Source organism: Salmo salar, unplaced genomic scaffold, assembly GCF_905237065.1.
Source record: "Salmo salar unplaced genomic scaffold, Ssal_v3.1, whole genome shotgun sequence".
Taxonomy (NCBI): Eukaryota; Metazoa; Chordata; class Actinopteri; order Salmoniformes; family Salmonidae; genus Salmo; species Salmo salar.
Window position 1 is genome coordinate 135,356 of NW_025550932.1, and position 22,285 is coordinate 157,640.

A 22,285-nucleotide genomic window follows, 5' to 3' on the forward strand; every position below is an offset into this window, starting at 1 on the left:
CCAGGACCGAGTTTGGGACACCATGTGCTAATTGACCACACTTTTTATTCATTATTTTTAAATGATCTCTTTCAGATGAGGACAGGAGTGTTGCAGCCAACCTGTCCCAAAATGTACGACTACTATGTTGGATCATGACTGGGCCTAAGAACCTGGAGTCCAGAACCAAACACATCCGGGCCACCTGGGCCAAACGATGCAATAAAATCCTCTACATGAGCTCAGTGGAGACCGAATTCCCCACGGTGGGGCTCAACGTAAGCGAGGGACGAGACCAGCTCTACTGGAAGACCATCAGAGCCTTCCAGTACATCTACCAACACCACCGCAACGACTACGACTGGGTCCTCAAAGCCGACGATGACACGTTCGTGGTCATCGAGAACCTCCGATACACATTGTCTAAACAGGACCCGGAGAAGCCTGTATACTTTGGGCGAAGGTTCCGCCCGTTCGTCCAGCAGGGTTACATGAGTGGTGGAGCCGGCTATGTCCTCAGTAAAGAAGCCGTCAGAAGGTTCATCAAGGGATTCGACACAGGGAAATGTTCCCACTTCTCCATCATAGAAGACATGGCTCTAGGGAAGTGTATGGAGACTATGGGTGTGGAGCCGGGGACTCCAGAGATGTGAAGGGAAGGCAGACGTTTCATCCCTACCCACCACACAAGCACCTGATCAAAAAGCCACCCAGAAAACTGCCCTTGCATCTCTTATACGACCACTACAAACTAAGAGAGGTAAGCATAGCCTAACCCTAATGAAGTGGACACTTACATGAAGTATAATCATACATACCATTCTATTCAATTATATTTTCAGGTCTGTATGTGGGTGTGATGCTGTCTCCATGTGTAATCAAATTTTATTAGTCACATGTGCCGAATACAACAGGTGTAGACCTTACAGTGAATTGCTTACTTACGAGCCCCTAACCGACAGTGCAGTTTAAAAAAAATACAGATAAAAATAAAAGATAAAAGTAACAAGTAATTAAAGAGGAGCAGTAAAAAATAACATATACAGGGGGGTGCCGGTACACCCCCTGTAGGCCTTCCTGTAGCTCAGTTGGTAGAGCATGGTGTTTGCAACGCCAGGGTTGGGGTTCGATTCCCACGGGTGGCCAGCACAGGAAAAAAAATTGAATAGTCTGGGTAGCCATTTGATTAGCTGTTCAGGAGTCTTATGGCTTGGGGGTAGAAGCTGTTTAGAAGCCTCTTGAACCTAGACTTGGCACTCCGGTACCACTTGCCGTGTGGTAACAGAGACTAGGGTGGCTGGAGTCTTTGACAATTTTCAGGGCCTTCCTCTAATACCGCCTGGTATAGAGGTCCTGGATGGCAGGAAGCTTGGCCCCAGTGATGTACTGGGCCGTTCGCACTACCCTCTGTAGTGCCTTGCGGTCGGAGGCTGAGCAGTTGCATTACCAGGCAGTGATGCAACCATTCAGGATTCTCTCGATGGTGCAGCTGTAGAACCGAGGACCCATGCCAAATCTTTTCAGTCTCCTGAGGGGGAATAGGTTTTGTCGTGCCCGCTTTACGACTGTCATGGTGTGCTTGGACCAGTTTGGTAGTGATGTGGACACCAAGGAACTTGAAGCTCTCAACCTGCTCCACTGCAGCCCCGTCAATGAGAATGGGGGCGTGCTCTGTCCTCTTTTTCCTGTAGTCCACAATCATCTCCTTTCACTTGATCATGTTGAGGGAGAGGTTGTTGTCCTGGCACCACACGGCCAGGTCTCTGACCTCCTCCCTATAGGCTGTCTTGTTGTTGTCTGTGATCAGGCTGTTGTGTCATCGGCACTGTTGTGTCATCGGCAAATTTAATGACGGTGTTGGAGTCGTGCCTGGCCGTGAAATCATGAGTGAACATGGAGTACAGGAGGGGGCTAAGCACGCACCCCTGAGGGGCCCCTGTGTTGATCAACGTGGAGGATGTGTTGTTACCTACCCTTACCACCTGGGGGCAGCCCGTCAGGAAATCCAAGATCCAGTTGCAGAGGGAGGTGTTTAGTCCCAGGGTCCTTAGCTTATTGATGAGCTTTGAGGGCACTATGGTGTTGAATGCTGAGCTGTAGTCAATGAATAGCATTCTTGTCAAAATAATTTTCTATCCTAATGAAAATAATTAACAATCAATAAGCCTTGATTAATTCCCAAGGTTTGTAAGACAATGGGTTAATAATTAGGCAAGGACTCAGCTTTCTGCAAAAGGTTCGTACAGTTTATTCAGAGAAAGTTCTGCCCAACATTATCAAAGATGTTCATTTTATCCTCTCTCTCCGCTTATGGCCACACCTCCACACAAACAGTATATTACCAACACACACACATACACACAAACAGTAGGTGAACAGTATCTCCCCCTTGACTTCCCACCACTGTTAATCACTATCCAGCGCTGCCTGTTCCTTTCCTCCGAGATTAGGAGAACCTTGAAGGCTACTCGCGGTATCTCACACACACGTCTACTGCTCCCTTGGGCCCACTAAATACACACACACTTTTTTCTCCCTCTCCAGCCTCTACTAGACTTTATGGGACTAACGTTCAGTACATTGATTATGCATTATCCATGCTACATAACTACTAATTAATAATGGATTATTGATTCATTTACCTTTATTAGATCATTCTCTTATCAATTCTCACATAGGTGTTCCTTTTATCCAGGTGGGAAAGGGCAGTGTGTAGCGCAATAGAGACTGCATCATCTGTGGATCTGTTGTGGCGGTATGCAAATTGGAGTGGGTCTCGGGTTTCTGGGATGATGGTGTTGATGTGAGCCATGACCAGCCTTTCAAAGCACTTGATGGCTACAGACGTGAGTGTTATGGGTCGGTAGTCATTTAGGCAGGTTACCTTAGTGTTTTTGGGCATAGGCACTATGGTGGTCTGCTTAAAACATGTTGGTATTACAGACTCGGACAGAGGTTGAAAATGTCAGTGAAGACACTTGCCAGTTGGTCAGCGCATGCTCGCAGTACACGTTCTGGTAATCCGTCTGGCGCTGCGGCCCTGTGAATGTTGACCTGTCTAAAAGTCTTACTCACATCGGCTCCGCAGAGCGTGATCAGTCTTCGGTACAGCTGGTGCTCTCATGCATGTTTCAGTGTTATTTGCCTCGAAGCTAGCATAAAGTAGTTTAGCTCGTCCGGTTGGCTCATGTCACCGGGCAGCTCTCGGTTGTGCTTCCTTTTGTAGTCTAATGGTTTGCAGGCCCTGCCACATCCGACAAGCGTCATAGCCAGTGTAGTACGACTTAATCTTAGTCCTGTATTGATGCTTTGCCTGTTTGATGGTTAGTCGGAGGGCATAGCGGGATTTCTTATAAGCTTCCGGGTTAGAGTCCCACTTCTTGAAAGCGGCAGCTCTAGCCTTTAGCTCAGTGCGGATGTTGCCTGTAATCCATGGTTTCTGGTTGGGGTATGTAGGTACGGTCACTGTGGGGACGACGTCATCGATGCACTTACTGATGAAGCCAATGACTGATGTGGTGTACTCCTCAATGCCATTGGAGGAATCCCGGAACATATTCCAGTCTGTGCTAGCAAAACAGTCCTGTAGCTTAGCATCTGCTTCATCTGACCACTTTTTTATTGATCTAGTCACTGGTGCTTCCTGCTTTATTTTTTGCTTGTAAGCAGGAATCAGGAGGATAGAATTATGGTCAGATTTGCCAAATGGAGGGCGAGCTTTGTATGCATCTCTGTGTGGAGTAAAGGTGGTCTAGAGTTCTTTTCACTCTGGTTGCACATTTAATATGTTGATAGAAATTAGGTAAAACTGATTTAAGTTTCCCTGCATTAAAGTCCCTGGGTACTAGGAGCGCCGTCTCTGGGTGAGCGTTTTCTTGTTTGCTTATGACAGAATACAGCTCATTCAATGCCATCTCGGTGCCAGCCTCTGACTGTACTGGTATCTAAACAGCTACAAAGAAATGTATTGCGTGAAATGTATTGTGAGAGGTGTCATAGATGCTTTGGGATTGACATTCAGTGTGTTATGATTATGGCTTATGAGTAGCTAAAGTAAATATTTACTCATGGCTTTGTACTTATAAGTAAGTAGCCAAGGTTTGTGCGAGCCGGAAAGGCTCGTAAGACAAGAGCCTCTATCTTGTTTCTGTAGCGTGAGGCAGCTTGATGTACAAGTCTATTGCAGGGCCTTATTTAAACAGTTGTATAATGTTCTATACAGGCTTAATAAAGCATTTGGTATACTACCTAAACAACTATTAATATACTTAATCAGACTGTCGTTCTTCTTTCTCCCAGGGCCCAGAATGTTGTTCAGATCACATCGTATCATTTCACTACATCTACCCTGTAGAGATGTACACACTGGAATACTTCACCTATCATCTACGGCCCTATGGATACAAGTACAGGTACAACCCTGATGCTGCAGCAGCTGAAATTGAGAGTAACACCACCACACCTGTCTCTGCTTAACACAGAGATATCACAGACAGACTACTGCACTGAAGAAAGAACTTATTTCTGTGTCATGTTTAAATGCCGAAACAACAGCCTGACATTGCCACTTTCTTTGGTAAGCTGAGCAATGAGACTAAGGAAATGGAACCACTATCAAATTCATTGACATGGTAGTTTTAAACATATTTTGAAGCTATACATTGTATTTGTTGTCTATGTAAACGAACATGAACAATAGAGTAACATAGTTTTTTTGTGACAGGGTGAGACAGTTGAACTAAGCTCATAAGGCATTTGCTATTAATTGTATATCATTAATCAAATTTGCATTGAGAAGCAAGGAATCTTTCAGACTTTGCCTTTAACTGTAGGCTTGCACTATCGACCACAACTGTTAATCGTATCATCTGTTTAGGTCTTATCTGTACATATGATATTTATTAAAGATTCTTATGATTCGGGCATTCTATATTTTGTGTATATTTTATTATATATTTATTCAAACAAACAGCTAAGTTCATTCTGTTTGAGTTTCACATTTCCTTCTTTGCTTTTGTTGTACAATATATATATTTTACAACTTACAGTAAAAAAGGTTAACATGATATTTTGTTAAAATGAAAATAGAAGTATGTACTTAATGTGTTCTACAGATTTATGGAGGTCTAGTAAAATATTAAATTCAGATTGTTAGCTAAAAATGTGTATTGAATTTAGAAATATAATTTTATGTTGAAATCTTGACTATGTCATGAGACTCCTGACCTGTGAAAATCTGTTCAGTGTTTTTGGTTTGGAAGTTAAGGTGTCTTCTAATGGACAATTATTTGAAGCAACACAATGAGTAAAAACAAGGGTGTGAAAATATAAAAAATATGAACTGGTTGAATATTTGTACAGTACAGGGGGTGGTTCACAGACTACATAAAGAACACAATAGAGAAATAGAGTATACAGGTCCTCTCTGGAGCATCAGTGTAGCAGTGCTGTCGTTCGCCTGAGCTTTGGTCAAACTGTAACTGATATAGAGTATGTGTCCCGATTCTCCACCCTTATCCCAAAGTATGCACTTACATACTCCACATCCTTGGGAGAATTGGGATGCAGCCATAGATAGATAGGAGCCCATGTCTTCAGTGCATCCCTCTGACATCAACACTGGGAAAGGTGCAGGCTTTGCACACGGCCCTTCTCTCTTTAAACAAAGCACCACTGTCTGTTACGTGCAGTCGCAGGTGCTCCTGCACACAGCTTCCGACTCAAACTGATTTCCGTTGCCCTGGCAACCTCCGTACCAGAACTGGGCACAGGCGTTGACTTCCGGGTCGTAGTACCACCCGACCACATACTGACGACATGGCCCAGGGTCCAACGGCTGTCTGCACCCCACCACTGGAACAGACAAGAGGTTTTTGTAAGACTTTATAAAGTCTTCTACATCATTATAACAAGTTATAAAGCATTACACTTGTTTTATAAATGCTTATATTATAGGACTTTCTATTTTAACAGACTAACAGAGAGACAAATGGGTTAATACCGTCTGTTTGTTGAAGATGTGACAACTGGTGTTGTAACATAAGCTGAACAAGGAAACAGATCTGAGTCTACCATAGACAAAACATTTATAGTGGGTGTATGCAAACGTGTGAAGAAATCCATGTACAGATAAGACAACTTAGCTTGATAAGCCACACAAAGACAAACAAGAGTTGGGAGAGGCCCTGCAAAACACACAAACATTAGTTCAAATCAAATTTATTTTTATATAGCCCTTCGTACATCAGCTGATATTCTCAAAGTGCTGTACAGAAACCCAGCCTAAAACCCCAAACAGCAAGCAAAGCATGTGAAAGAAGCACGGTGGCTAGGAAAAACTCCCTAGGAAAAACTCCCTAGAAAGGCCAAAAACCTAGGAAGAAACCTAGAGAGGAACCAGGCTATGAGGGGTGGCCAGTCCTCTTCTGGCTGTGCAGGGTGGATATTATAACAGAACATGGTCAAAATGTTAAAATGTTCATAAATGACCAGCATGGTCAAATAATAATAATCATAGTAGTTGTCGAGGGTGCAACAAGCACGTCCGGTGAACAGGTCAGGGTTCCATAGCCGCAGGCAGAACAGTTGAAACTGGAGCAGCAGCACGGCCAGGTGGACTGGGGACAGCAAGGAGTCATCATACCAGGTAGTCCTGAGGCATGGTCCTAGGGCTCAGGTCCTCCGAGAGAAAGACAGAAAGGAGAGAATTAGAGAGAGCATATTTAAATACACACAGGACACCGGATAAGACAAGAGAAATACTCCAGATGTAACAGACTGACCCTAGCCCCCCGACACATAAACTACTGCAGCATAAATACTGGAGGCTGAGACAGGAGGGATCAGAAGACACTGTGGCCCCATCCGATGATACCCCGGACAGGGCCAAACAGGAAGGATATAACCCCACCCACTTTGCCAAAGCACAGCCCCCACACCACTAGAGGGATGTCTCCAACCACCAACTTACCGTCCTAAGACAAGGCCGAGTATAGCCCACAACGATCTCCGCCATGGCACAACCCAAGGGGGGGGGCGCCAACCCAGACAGGAAGACCACGTCAGTGACTCAACCCACTCAAGTGACGCACCCCTCCCATGGACGGCATGGAAGAACACCAGTAGGCCAGTGACTCAGCCCCTGTAAAAGGGTTAGAGGCAGAGAATCCCAGTGGAAAGAGGGGAACCGGCAAGGCAGAGACAGCAAGGGCGGTTCGTTGCTCCAGCCTTTCCGTTGCTCCAGCCTTTCACACTCCTGGGCCAGACTATACTTAATCATAGGACCTACTGTTTTTTTTTTTGTAAATTGAAATTTGCTATCGTAAATGTTAGCAACACCTCCGCCTTTGCCGGATGCACGGGGGGTATGGTCACTAATGTAACCAGGGGGTGAGGCCTCATTTAACACAGTAAATTCATCAGGCTTAAGCCATGTTTCAGTCAGGCCAATCACATCAAGATTATTATCAGTGATTAGTTCATTGACTATAACTGCCTTGGAAGTGAGGGATCTAACATTAAGTAACCCAATTTTGAGATGTGAGGTATCACAATCTCTTTCAATAATGGCAGGAATGGAGGAGGTCTTTATACTAGTGAGATTGCTAAAGCGAACACCGCCATTTTTTATTTTGCCCAACCTAGATCGAGGCCTCAGACACGGTCTCAATGGGGAAAGCTGAGCTGACTACGCTGACTGTGCTAGTGGCAGACTCCACTAAGCTGGCAAGCTGGCTAACAGCCTGCTGCCTGGCCTGCACCCTATTTCATTGTGGAGCTAGAGGAGTTAGAGCCCTGTCTATGTTCGTAGATAAGATGAGAGCACCCCTCCAGCTAGGATGGAGTCCGTCACTCCTCAACAGGCCAGGCTTGGTCCTGTTTGTGGGTGAGTCCCAGAAAGAGGGCCAATTGTCTACAAATTCTATCTTTTGGGAGGGGCAGAAAACAGTTTTCAACCAGCGATTGAGTTGTGAGACTCTGCTGTAGAGCTCATCACTCCCCCTAACTGGGAGGGGGCCAGAGACAATTAATCGATGCCGACACATCTTTCTAGCTGATTTACACGCTGAAGCTATGTTGCGCTTGGTGACCTCTGACTGTTTCATCCTAACATCGTTGGTGCCGACGTGGATAACAATATCTCTATACTCTCTACACTCGCCAGTTTTAGCTTTAGCCAGCACCGTCTTTAGATTAGCCTTAACGTCGGTAGCCCTGCCCCCTGGTAAACAGTGTATGATCGCTGGATGATTCGTTTTAAGTCTAATACTGCGGGTAATGGAGGGTTTTCATCAGCCAATGACTAGGGTTTTCAATTTGTCAGAGCTAATGGTGGGAGCCGTCGGCGTCTCAGACCCCACAACGGGAGGAGTAGAGACCAGAGAAGTCTCGGCCTCCGACTCCGACTCGCTTAATGGGGAGAACCGGTTGAAAGTTTCTGTCGGCTGAATAAGCGACACCGGTTGAGCATTCCTACAGCGTTTCCCTCCAGAAGCCATGAGAAAGATGTCCGGCTGCGGGGACCGTGCGAGGGGGTTTATACTAACGTTACTATCTGTACTGACTGGTGGCACAGACGCTGTTTCATCCTTTCCTACACTGAAATTATCCTTGCCTAACGATCGCGTCTGAAGCTGGGCTTGCAGCACAGCTATCCTTGCCGTAAGGCGATCGTTCTCCTGTATATTATAAGTACAACGACTGCAATTAGAAGACATCATGTTAATGTTACTTAGCTTCGGCTGTTTGAAGTCCTGACGAACCATGTCCAGATAAAACCTCCGGGGTGAAAAAGTTGAATGAAAAAAGTTGAGTGAGGGAAAAAGTAAAAATATACGGTAATGAAAAAGTAAAAAACCGTCAGGTATCAAAGTAAGATCGGCAACAAAAACGCACAGCAGCGTAAACAAGTCTGCAAGTTGTGACAATTTTCAAAAAGAAAAACATTTGAACTTTTTAAAAAGGACACTGGTATTGAAAAGAAACAAGAGATGTTGACAATATGTGTCTGCAAACAGATCTACAGCAAATGAAGGGTCTATGCCAGGGGGTAGGAGCTAGAGGTAGGAGCTAGGAGCCAGCGGTAGGGGCTAGGGAAGGGGTGGGCAAACTTTTTAGCTCGAGGGCCACATCGGGATTTTGCAATTCAACGGAGGGACACATTTTTTGGGGGACCAATTGTTTGTTAAAATCAATTTGCGGGGGCCTCCTGAGTGGCGCAGTGGTCTAAGGCACTGCATCGATCCCAGGTTGTATCACAGCTGGCCGTGACTGGGAGACCAATGAGGCGGTGCACAATTTGCCCAGCCTCCGGGTTAGGAGAGGGTTTGGCAGGCCGAGATTTGAAGACGATTATATTATCAACAGGAGAGTATAGTCTCTCTCTCTCTATGAAGACTATTATATTATCAACAGGAGAGTATAGTCTCTCTCTCTCTCCCCATGAAGACTATTATATTATAAACAGGAGAGTATAGTCTCTCTCCTATGAAGAATATTATATTATCAACAGGAGAGTATAGTCTCTCTCTCTCCCCATGAAGACTATTATATTATAAACAGGAGAGTATAGTCTCTACCTATGAAGAATATTATATTATCAACAGGAGAGTATAGTCTCTCTCTCCCTATGAAGAATATTATATTATCAACAGGAGAGTATAGTCTCTCTCTCTACCCATGAAGACTATTATATTATCAACAGGAGAGTATAGTCTCTCTCTCCTATGAAGACTATTATATTATCAACAGGAGAGTATAGTCTCTCTCTCTCTATGAAGACTATTATATTATCAACAGGAGAGTATAGTCTCTCTCTCTCCCTATGAAGACTATTATATTATCAACAGGAGAGTATAGTCGCTCTCTCCCTATGAAGACTATTATATTATAAACAGGAGAGTATAGCTCTCTCTCTCCCTATGAAGACTTTTATATTATCAACAGGAGAGTATAGTCTCTCTCTCTCTCCCTATGAAGACTATTATATTATCAACAGGAGAGTATAGTCTCTCTTTCTCTCCCTATGAAGACTATTATATTATCAACAGGAGAGAATAGTCCCCTGTGGTTGCCGGGCGCATGCACGCTGACACCATTGCCAGGTGAACGGTGTTTCTTCAGACACATTGGTGCGGCTGGCTTCCAGGTTAAGCGGGCATTGTGTCAAGAAGCAGTGTGGCTTGGCTGGGTCGTGTTTCGGAGGTTGCACAGCTCTCGACCTTCGCCTCTCCCAAGTCCGTACGGGAGTTGCAGCGATGGGACAAGACTAACTACCAATTGGATACCACGAAATAGGGGTAGAAGCTAGGGAGTAGGGGCTAGGGGTAGGGGAGGAGTGAGAGGGTAGGGGATAGGAGTAGGGTCTACGTGTAGGAGCTAGGGAGTAGGGGCCACAGGGTAGGCGCTAGGGGGTAGGAGATAGGAGTTAGGGGGTACAGGGGAATGGGGTAGAGGCTATTGGGTAGGGGCTATGAGTAGGGGTTACGGATACAGGGTAGGGTCTATGGGGTAGGGCTACGGGATAGGAGATAGGGGGTAGGGACTAGGAGTAGGAGTGAGGAGGTAGGGGGTAGGGGGTAGGGGTAGCAGCTAGGGGGTAGGATCTAGGGGTAGGGAAAAGGCTTAGGAGGTAGGAGCTAGGGAGTAGGGGCTATGCATTAGGGGCTACAGGGTAGGCGCTAGGGGGTAGAGGCTACAGGGTAGGGTACACGGGATAGAGGATACAGGGGAATGGGGTAGGGCCTAGGGGTAGGAGGTATGTGGTAGGATCTAGAAGTAGGGGCTAGGACTAGGGGGTAGGGACTAGGGGAAGGAGCTAGGGGATAGGGACTAGGGGTAAGAGATAGGGGCTAGGGAGTAGGCGGTACAGGTTAGGAGTTAGGTTGGTAGGGGATAGGGATAGGGGCTATGGGGTAGGGACTACGGGGTAGGGATGGGGGGGTAGCCGAACAGGGTTAGGGATTAACGGGGGAAGGAGCTAGGGGGTAGGGGACAGTGGCTAGGTAGGAGATATGGGGTAGGGTCGACGGGGTAGAGGTTAAGGGATACAGGCTGTTTCTGGATTGCTGTGTGTGTGTGTGTGTGTGTGTGTGTGTGTGTGTGTGTGTGTGTGTGTGTGTGTGTGTGTGTGTGCAGCTGTTTGCATGCACCTGTGTGTATACCACTTACCTTTGACCCAGGTAGACCCCTGCCAGGAGGACCTGGTAGACCCATCATTACAAAACTGCCAAGCAGAAGAACAGAGACGTGAGATACGCAACATCATGAACCTCGAATGACAGACCAACAATAACCAGGCAAATACAGCAAACACACACAACCTGTTCCACTGATATGTTGAACCAGCTGTCAAAAGCCACATTTCATATTATGAGCCAAATCTACTGTAAAAGAGCGTAATGGGAGTTTACTGCTATTGTCATAAACATATAGTTAAGAAATACCTCTCATAGGATCAACAACTCTAAAAGAGATGTAAAATACAATCATGGGTGGGAGAGCTTACTGGTATTGTTAAAGCATATTGTTCATCTGTCTTTATCCCTAATCAAACAACCTCATGTCACACAATAGTCAAATAGTTTGTAAAGTAATAGAAGCAATACTTATGTCTTTTGAAATCTGAGGATTATGGTAAGAAGGAAAATACTGATAGTAAAAACAAACATTGCATTGTAGTGAAGTAATTTGAGAGGAATTGATCACACTAAAATGCAACCTGGATTCAGAGCATTTCGTATTATAGTGTATTTAAATCTGTGACAATCCATTTAGTGTGATATGTTAGGTTTTGTATGGTATGTATTCATTTGTGGATGTCCATCATGCATTTTGAATGATATGTTACGAATTACAATTTGTATATGTTACAAATTAGAAAAATGTACAATATGTTATGAATTTGCAAACCGTACAATATGTAGCAAATTTGATAAAATGTATGCAGTTACGAATTCCAATTTGTTGTGGTTAACATTAGCTGGGTGGCTAACACTAACTTTAACTAGCTGACTAACAATAGCTGGGTTAGGGATAAAGGTTAGGAATTTGTATAAAAGGTTAAGTTAGGGTTAGTTAAATGGGTTAAGTTTAGGGTTAGGGGAAGGGTTAGATAACATGCCAAGTAGTTGCAAAATAGCAAGTAGTTTAAAAATGGGTAATTAGCTAAAATGCTAAATGAGATTTGAACACGCAACCTTTGGGTTGTTAGATGTTCGTGTTATATAGCCAAGCCAACCACCCCAACCAACCACCCTGCCTTAAGTAACTTTCTGTCTCATGAAACCATACCAAATGTAACATGTCACACTAATTTGAGTGTCCAGGATTTAGATTTGCTATGTTATGTCCAGTGGTGACCCGTATTTCAGTGCAGGTGGGGCCCCAAAAACATTTTGGGGGGAGCTTTTCTGTTTTGCATGTTATTTTGGCATTAATACGTGTCACATATCAGTTTGCAAACAATGTAAAATAATATATATAATTGAGATAATAAAGCCGCATAGAAACGTGCTCTCTTTTCTGTTTTCTTGAGTAAGGCAGCTCCAAAATGCAGGTGTTTCAGCCTAGCTAAGTGTTTTCTGTGGTGGTGTTGTGCCGTGATCGTCTCAGTGTTCTGTCACTCATGAGGACACTTCGTCATCGCCAAGTCTAAGGGTAGAGCTAGAAAATTCTAGCCCCTTGGGTGCTGCCATAGAGTTACAATAGAAGTGCCCATCCAAGAAGGCTCAAGGTCATTGGCCACTGATAAAATGATGTCAAATCACATTACATCTACAATAGCTTTGATTGCACTGACCATGTCAACATCATACATCTTAGCTAACCGTCATCATCATGAATCAAGTCGACAAATCTACTGGCAAATCATTTTTAATCCTTGTCATAATGAAGAGAAATAATGAAGAGAAATGATAGATAAAACTTATCGGTGCTCATCGGCCATTGGACATAAACAATACACAATAAGTTGGAAATTGCAAATTCAACAATGAGTGGTTAGGAAGGAATCAGTGTGGATAACAATCAATCAGTGTGGCTAGCAATCACTAGCCTGCTATTCAGTGGAGTGGATGTGTGGTCCAAAGTCTAAGATTAAGAGTCTCTTTTCCTAGTTTAAAACTATAAACATTAAAAATTGGCCATGCTGTCAATGAAGCATGATTTGTGCCGTGCTCAAAACAACTTAACTTGGAACTGCAAAATCTGACTTTAGTGAGTTCAAGACAACTGCGAACTCGGGAAAAACGAGCTATGACTGGGAAAATACATTTTGAACTTTCATCCAACTTGGAATTGTAAATTCGGAACACGGGCCTCTTTCAAAAGCTACGACCTGAAGATCACTGACGTCATCATGATTCAACCCCCCAGGGTTCCCAGTTGTCTTGAAAGCACCCTAAATCCAGAGAATGACAGACTTTGATGACAAAGTTTGATGACAAAGTTTTCCCACGAAGGACCGCCGCGCCACCTTCCTGTTCAAGTGAGTACAACAAGGTGTGTCCAAAAAATGTATTGTACGCTGCTGCATAAATTATGTAATATGCCAGGGAGATACAGTTGAAGTTGGAAGTTTACATACACATAGGTCGGAGTCATTAAAACTCGTTTTTCAACCACTCTACACATTTCTTGTTAAAAAACTATAGTCTTGGAAAGTCGGTTAGGACATCTACTTTCTGCATGACACAAATATTTTTTACAACAATTGTTTACAGACAGATTATTTAACTTATAATTCACTGTATCACAATTCCAGTGGGTCAGAAGTTTATATACACTAAGTTGACTGTACCTTTAAACAGCTTGGAAAATTCCAGAAAATGATGTCATGGCTTTAGAAGCTTCTGATAGGCTAATTGACATAATTTGAGTCAATTGGAGGTGTACCTGGGGATGTATTTCAAGGCCTACCTTCAAACTCAGTGCCTCTTTGCTTGACATCATGGGAAAATCAAGGAAGAAGCCAATGCTCCAAAACCGCCATAAAAAAGGCAGACTACGGTTTGCAACTTTACATGGGGACAAAGATTGTACTTTTTGGAGAAATGTCCTCTGGTCTGATGAAACAAAAATAGAACTGTTTGGCCATAATGACCATCGTTATGTTTGGAGGAAAAAGGGGAAGGCTTTCAAGCCGAAGAACACCATCCCAACTGTGAAGCACGGGGTTGGCACCATCATGTTGTGGGGGTGCGTTGCTGCAGGAGGGACTAGTGCACTTCACAAAATAGATGGCATCATGAGAAAGGAAAATTATGTGGATACATTGAAGCAACATCTCAAGACATCAGTCAGGAAGTTAAAGCTTGGTCGCAAATGTACAATGTCCCCAAGCATACTTCCAAAGTTGTGGCAAAATGGCTTAAGGACAACAAAGTCAAGGTATTGGAGTGGCCATCACAAAGCTCTGACCTCAATCCTATAGAAAATTTGTGGGCAGAACTGAAAAATTGTGTGCGAGCAAGGAGGCCTACAAACCTGACTCAGTTACACCAGCTCTGACAGGAGGAATGGGACAAAATTCACCCAACTTATTGTGGGAAGCTTGTGGAAGGCTACCCGAAACGTTTGACCCAAGTTAAACAATTTAAAGGCAATGCTACCAAATACTAATTGAGTGTATGTAAACTTCTGACCCACTGGGAACATGATGAAAGAAATAAAAGCTGAAATAAATCATTCTCTCTACTATTATTCTGACATTTCACATTCTTAAAATAAAGTGGTGATGCTAACTGACCTAAGACAGGGAATTTTTACTAGGATTAAATGTCAGGAATTGTGAAAAACTGAGTTTAAATGTATTTGGCTAAGGTGTATGCAAACTTCCGACTGCAACTGTATCTCTCTCCACTCTTACCTTGGTTAAGGGGACAACAATGATAGGTAGCAGTCACCCATGCAGGCAGAAATCCATAGCCTTCACATGAGAAAGCCTGGAGAAAACCTGCTTTAAAAGATTGATACTAAGAAATCACACATTATTTTGTTTCTTTTTTATTTAGTTGTTTTTGAAGTCTTTTTGAAATTAGGTGAAGAATGCTGAAGGGAGGGAGTACATAAATATTGTTTACAGTGAAAGCCTACAAAAGATTCAGTGTCCCTTTCAAATCGCTTAATGAACAAATGGTATGGAATATTTTTATTATATTGTACATCTTTGCTTGGCACCATGGTTACCACAAACACAGACTGTGGATTTAATCAAACACTCATTAATGAAACATATATTCTGCCCTCAAATCAATTTTTGTTGACCTAACCCCCCAACAGGTGTATGTAAACTTCTGACTTCAACTGTATGTATACTGTAGCTAAGAAAGTAATACAAAGTGTATGTTGTGTAGTAAGCTGTTAGTAGCCCATGTGCCTCACCCTAATAATTTGGTCTATTTACCCCTCTTAATGTCTGCTTATATGCCCCCTTTATTTATCCTACGGTTCTGACTTCTGTCACTGTACATTTCAAAAGTGCTGAACAAATAGTTATATTGACTACGTCCTCCTAGCTCTCTCATTAATGTCTTAATCGAAATTATGGATTGCCTCTTATCCGCTTGTCGTCCTCTTCTGCCTTAGTTTGTACATCTCAACTGTCAGTAGAAACCACATTTGTTTAAGCAAATCAGCCATATCAGCTATGTTTTTTTAAAGGCAGTAAATGAGGCTGAATGAACTGTTTCGCTGCCAGACAAGGCTCCGCTGATAGCCAGGTGTAGCGGTGGTAAGGTGTTGGGACTGCTCAAATCAAATAACATTTTATTGGTCACATACACGTGTTTAGCAGATGTTATTGCGGGTGTAGCAAAATGTTTGTGTTTCTAGCTCCAACAGTGCAGCAATATCTAACAAGTAATATCTAACAATTTCACAACATATACCCAATGCACACAAATCTATATAGAGGAATGGAATTCAGAATATATAAATATGTGGACGAGCAATCTCAGAGGGGCATAGACTAACATACAGTAGAATAGTATAGAATGCAGCATATACTGTACATGAGGAGTAATGCAAGAAATGTAAACATTATTAAAGTGACATTACTAAAGTGACTAGTTTTCCATTTATTAAAATGGCCAATGATTTCAAATCTGTGTATATAGGCAGCAGCATCTCTGTGCTAGTGATGGCTATTTAACAGTCTGATGGCCTTGAGATAGAAGCTGTCAGTCTCTCTGTCCCCGGGGTGAACAGGCAGTGGCTCGGGTGGTTGCTGTCCTTAATTATCTTTTTGGCCTTCCTGTGACATCGGGTGCTGTAGGTGTCCTGGAGGGCAGGTAGTTTGCCCCCGGTGATACGTTGCGCAGACCGCACCACCCTCTGGAGAGCTCTGTGGTTGTGGGCGGTGCAGTTGCCGTACCAGGCGGTAATACAGCCCAACAGGATGCTCTCAATTGTGCATCTGTAAAAGTTTGTGAGGGTTTTGGATGACAAGCCAAATTTCTTCAGCCTCCTGAGGTTGAAGCGGCGCTGTTGCGCCTTCTTCACCACACTGTCTGTGTGGGTGGAGCATTTCAGTTTGTCAGTGATGTGTACGCTGAGGAACATAAAACTTTCCACCTTCTCCACTGCTGTTTCGTCGATGTGGATGGGGGGTGCTCCCTCTGCGTTTTCCTGAAGTCCACGATCATCTGCTTTGTTTTGTTAACGTTGAGAAGAGAGGTTATTTTACTGGCCCCATACTCCCAGAGCCCTCACCTCCTCCCTGTCGGCTGTCTCATCATTGTTGGTAATCAATGCTGATGGGACTCTGCTGTTGGGACAGCTTTATGTAGGCCCTAACCAGTTTGTGGGCACCGTTTGTCACCGTTATCGTGCAATTAATGTATTTTTTTGTGTTGTGTAGTGGCTTTGCTGGCATGCATCCCAGCATAGATTTGTTTCCCCCACCAAGATTTACATGCTAAAATCACCACTGGTTATGTCTAGTCTATGATACCAGGCTGTAAAATGCAGTGAAGCAAAACAGCGGTTGCTGGCTTCTTGTTAATGCTTCTGGGAACCCTTGGGGAAACAGCGCACATATTTGGAATATTGGGCAGGCATTTGCATAGAGGGCCTGATTCAAAATGTAAATAGGCAAAACTCAGACTTCCTTGATGTCAATGGGACACTTTCTTAAAAATGTTGTGTGAAGATCTCAAGACCGAAAAGCACCCAGACTGAAAAAGTTGAAGAATTCCAAGTGGCATTCCACACATGTAACTTGACTGAGAACCTCAGATGACACTCATAACACACATATTTATTTTTGTATTTTACTTTTATTTAACTAGGCAAGTCAGTAAAGAACAAATTCTTATTTTCAATGACGGCCTAGGAACAGTGGGTTAACTGCCTTGTTCAGGGGCAGAACGACAGATTTGTACCTTGTCAGCTCGGAGATTTGATCTTGCAACCTTTCGGTTACTAGTCCAACGCTCTAACCACTAGGCTACGCTGCCTAATCGAACCGTAAAGTTAGCCCCTAGAATTCCCTTCAAAAAACACTTCAAACCAAACCCAGCCATAAATCCTAATGCCTCCTCTATTAAAGATGACCCGCCTTAAACCCTAACATTCTCTAACATCTACAGCAGGGATGGGCAACTTTGATGGGGGCCACTAAAAAAGCGAACTCATAAGGGGCCCCAGTGGCTTGTGGGTCTGTGTACCCATATCCATACCTCTCCACCTTGTGAGCAAAACATTTTAGCGGCCCCCTCCTAATAACGAAAGGGGAAAAAAATCGGTTTTAAAGTTAATTTACACATTTTGCACATTTTGCCATGGGGCATAGAGAAAATGTTGCAGTTTTAAAGCAAGTTTGCTACATTTCTAATCATCTTGCCATGGAGCGGAGATAAAAATGTACAGTTTTACAGCTAATTTCCTGCAATTCTACACAATTTGCCATAGGTTGAAGGCAAATGTTTGCAGTTTTTAACATGATAGCTGATGATCAATGGGCCCCCACCCGGTCGGTAATTCGACCATGCTTACTACAAGTTTAGATAGCTGGCCACCAGACAAAAAAAAAAAAAATGACTGGGCTAATGAGTGACTGGTGATGCACAACCAAATTTCGAAATTGCACCTTGTGTATTCTATTAACTTAACTATCAACAGTAAGTTGAGACTGAGGTTTTTTGGTGGGGGAATTGGTAACCCTAACATTGTTAACCCTAACATTTCCCATATTACCTGCTCAGGTAGCTAGCCTATAACTAGGACCTGGACAAATTCTTGACCATTTTGGTCGTCATTGTCAAAGGTTTCACTGCAGAAGTCATAGAAAGGACCCAGTTCCACGAGAGTGCAGTGGACCACACTTTAAGGGTATAAGATGCTATTTGGGACACCCAACCCTGTCTGGATTCTCTGAAAGCACCACTACTGTGTTTAAGCTTCCGTTATCAATACAGGTACCATTCATACCTTATCATATTTCATTAGGCAATATAATATTGCTTGGAACTGCCTTTTAAAGGTGAAGCACCAGTCAGGGAGTCTAGTTGTAGTTGATATATATTGACTTTGTGTTCAGGAAATGTTTATTCAGCCAGCCTGACGTATAGGGCATGTTCAATATTTTGTCACCCAGGAGAGGGTGACTGGTAAACTCACTCAATTAAGTTTTATAAGACACAGCACAATATTTGTCCATCCTGTACTTCAAAGGTTGACTATTCAGGATATCCTCTCTTGTATTGCTTAAGTTGAGTTAATCAGTATGACTCTTATACTGGAAGCAGACAATGCTGTGTTTAACGTAGGTGTATGCAGGTAGGCCAGAACTACTAAAGGTTTCTATAGGACTCTGGGTGGTTGTCTGGGTAAACATTCTAGATCCCTAAACCTTCAAAAATAAAACTCTACCTTTTCTCCAGGAATTCCTTTCCCAGGCGCACCCTCTATCCCTCGTAGTCCTGGCAAACCAATCTCACCATGTTTCAAGACAAAGAAAATGAAGACAATAAACAAGTTAAAAAGTGATGTAATAACTATTTCAAATGTCTGTGCTCTTTATACTGTGTAGTAGATGTACAATGGGGCCCAATGAACTTTGACCTCTAAATGAACTTCAACACCTTGCTTACCTTAGGTTGGACCGCTCCATCTTCCCCAAGTATACCAGGTATCCCAGAGGATCCGTCATGTCCTGGTTCACCCTGGAGACGACCACAGATCAGACACTCACCTCCACATTCAACACCTGCTCATCTCAGCTGTATATTGTATGCTGCATTGGAGACCTTTGCCATCCACTCACCTTCGGCCCTGGCTCCACAACTCCTCTCTCTCCCTGTGGTCCGTGCTGCCCTGGGAAGCCCTGGTCACCCTGTGGAGAAGACAACTGAATCAGTCCCTGATTAGAGGACCTGGACCCTCTCTAAAATTATCTGCCACAATTGTAGCAACCCCTATTACTAGCCTGTTCAACCTCTCTTTCGTATCGTCCGAGATTCCTAAAGATTGGAAAGCTGCCGCGGTCATCCCCCTCTTCAAAGGGGGAGGCACTCTAGATCAAACTGTTACAGACCTATACCTATCCTACCTCACTAACTTTAAACATCAGCTGTCAGAGTAGCTCACAGATCATTGCACCTGTACATAGCCCGTCTGTAAATAGCCCATCCAACAACCTCATCCCCATATTGTTATTTATTTTTTTGCTCCTTTGCACCCCAGTATCTCTACTTGCACATTAATCTTCTGCACATCTATCACTCCAGTGTTTAATTGCTAAATTGTAATTACTTCGCCACTACGGCCTATTTATTGCCTTACCTCCCTAATCTTACCTCATTTGCACACACTGTATATAGATGTTTATTTCTATTGTGTTATTGATTGTACGTTTGTTTATCCCATGTGTAACTCTGTGTTGTTTGTGTTGCACTGCTTTGCTTTATCTTGGCCAGGTCGCAGTTGTAAATGAGCACTTGTTCTCAACTAGCCTACCTGGTTAAATAAAGGTGAAATAAAATTAAAATAAATAGAGGTGAAGAATGAAAACCAGCAGTACTAAGCACCTCGAAGTCTGGATTTGAGTAAGGGGGCAATGTACCATATCACCCACTCCCATATTTAGTTCTACTCACCTTCGGGCCGACTATTCCCAGCCCTGGTGGCCGACGAGGGCTGAAAGACCCAGGTGGACCATGGTCTCCCTGCAGGGAGAGAGAGGGACATAGATTACTCAGTTCAGTTATAAGTGAGTGATAGAACAAACCAGAATGGCAGTGGGATACAAATCAAAATAATGGAACACAGTGGAAAAAATTGAATCATTTGATAGGCCTGCCATTTCTCCTAGAAAACCCATCAATCCTGACAACCCTGGGGCTCCTGTGTTTCCCTGGAGGTCAGAAGTTAGAGGATCAGGGGATAAGAGGTAATCCCTTAGTGCAGGGGTTCCCAAACATTTTTTTTGCGTCGGGACCCCATTTATGATAGCAACCTCATCAAGGACCCTGTCATAATATCAGAACACAACTCCTACTACAGTGTGATAAAAATGGCATACAAGAGGTTTTACTATGACTTCTGCAGTGCATGGCTGGACTCAAGTCTTGGCCCCAGGGACTGAACATTTAAAAGGCCCCCCTCTTGGCATCAGAGAGACAATTTTCCAGTTTTAAAGCACCTTTCCTGCTATTCTACAAATTTAGACTTGGGGCAGAGAGACAATTCTGTCGCCGGACCCCCTGCCTTACTGTACGCCATGTTTTCATGACCATCATCACCATAGACACACAGCACTTCAATACCTCCCATCTTGAGGTGGTTTAGGTTAAGGTCAGGGTCAACAATCACCAGTCCAACCCTCCCCATCCCAGTCCCCCTATCCCAGTCCAGTCCAACCCCCCATCCCAGTCCAACCCCCCCATCCCAGTCCCAAACCCCCATCCCAGTCCCACCCCCCCATCCCAGTCCCATCCGGAGACACCTGAAACCCCACCTCTTTAATGAATACCTGGGATAGGATAAAGTAATCCTTCTAACCCCCCTTCTGGGAACCCTTGTGTTCCCTGAAGCCCTGGACGACCAATCAGACACTAGTAGACATACTAAAGAAGATAGAAATTATTTTTATCCATCAGCAAAGAGCAAAGCTCAATTATTTACAATATGTCTCACCCTAGTGGATATCCTGACACATTGCAGGGTAATTCTACAAGAGGGCTATGTCAAGCATTGACGTAAGAAAGATATCTCGTCATAAAACCTAAGGAACACTGTGAACTTACCGGCAGTCCTGGTTCACTCATACCCATGGGACTGGTGGGTCCAGGTCTTCCCTGGTTTCCTTTATCACCCTAGGTGTTCTGACACAGGATAAATTAGGATTAGAGTCAGAGATGACTAGAGAGATCGTATGACAGAAAAGAGGTAGAAGTCACCTCTAACAACAGATTTCAACTGGCCTTAGGTGTAGGAAACCTGATGCCAGTATCCCCAGGAGGTTCCGTCACTCCACTAGGTCACCCTGGGAAAGAGGGGCATCATTCACCTTTCCCCAACTTTCTCTGTACATTTTAGCTGTATCTTTATCTAGAACATTTCTGGAGGTATAGGAAGTTTAGCATAATCCTTACTTTGGGTCCTTCAGGGCCCTGGTCCCCAAGACCTCCACTAACTGGTGCAGCGGTCTAAGGCACTGCATCTCAGTGCTAGAGGCGTCACTACAGACCCTGGTTCGATTCCAGGCTGTATCACAATCAGCCGTGATTGGGAGTCCCATAAGGCGGCGCACAATTGGCATAGCGTCGTTAGGGTTTGGCCGGGGTAGGCAGTAAATGCAAATAATATTTTTTGCTTAACTGACTTGCCTAGTTAAATAAAAATGTATTAATTAAAACCTGTTGGGGCTAGGGGGCAGTATTTGCACGGCCGGATAAAAAACGTACCCGATTTAATCTGGTTACTACTCCTGCCCAGTAACTAGAATATGCATATAATTAGTAGATTTGAATAGAAAACACTCTAAAGTTTCTAAAACTGTTTGAATTGTGTCTGTGAGTATAACAGAACTCATATGGCAGGCCAAAACCTGAGAAGATTCCATGCAGGAAGTGGAAATCTGATTTGTGGAATCACCTTCAACACTTTGCCTATGAAACGCACCGTGAGTTAGGATTCATTTAGCACTTCCTAAGGCTTCCACTAGATGTCAACAGTCTTTACAAAGTGGTTTGAGTCTTCTCTGGTAGAAACTGACCGAACGAGAGGCCTGGAAAGTTGATCATAGAGGGAGGGCCATTACTACTATGACGCGGGCGCCCGTGGGTACCCTTTCGTTCGAAACGTT

The 22,285-nt window shown here is 43.8% G+C and overlaps 1 protein-coding gene and 1 long non-coding RNA gene across 2 annotated transcripts; one reads left to right on the forward strand and one right to left on the reverse strand.

Moving 5' to 3' along the window:
• The first annotated feature begins 39 nt into the window (after positions 1 to 39).
• On the forward strand, positions 40 to 4,904 carry LOC123740267 (glycoprotein-N-acetylgalactosamine 3-beta-galactosyltransferase 1-like). The gene is given in 3 exon segments (XM_045714112.1): positions 40 to 609; positions 612 to 739; positions 4,279 to 4,904. Coding segments are annotated over 3 exon segments (780 nt in total). The 5' UTR covers positions 40 to 134; the 3' UTR covers positions 4,456 to 4,904.
• A 381-nt stretch (positions 4,905 to 5,285) lies between these two features.
• LOC106570293 (uncharacterized) lies at positions 5,286 to 21,770 on the reverse strand. Its single transcript, XR_006768265.1, has 7 exons — positions 21,378 to 21,770; positions 21,225 to 21,302; positions 20,076 to 20,144; positions 19,244 to 19,312; positions 18,850 to 19,142; positions 11,149 to 11,203; positions 5,286 to 5,832 (listed from the first exon to the last, which is right to left on the reverse strand). It is a non-coding gene; the product is annotated as an uncharacterized lncRNA (long non-coding RNA).
• Between the last annotated feature and the right edge of the window lie 515 nt (positions 21,771 to 22,285).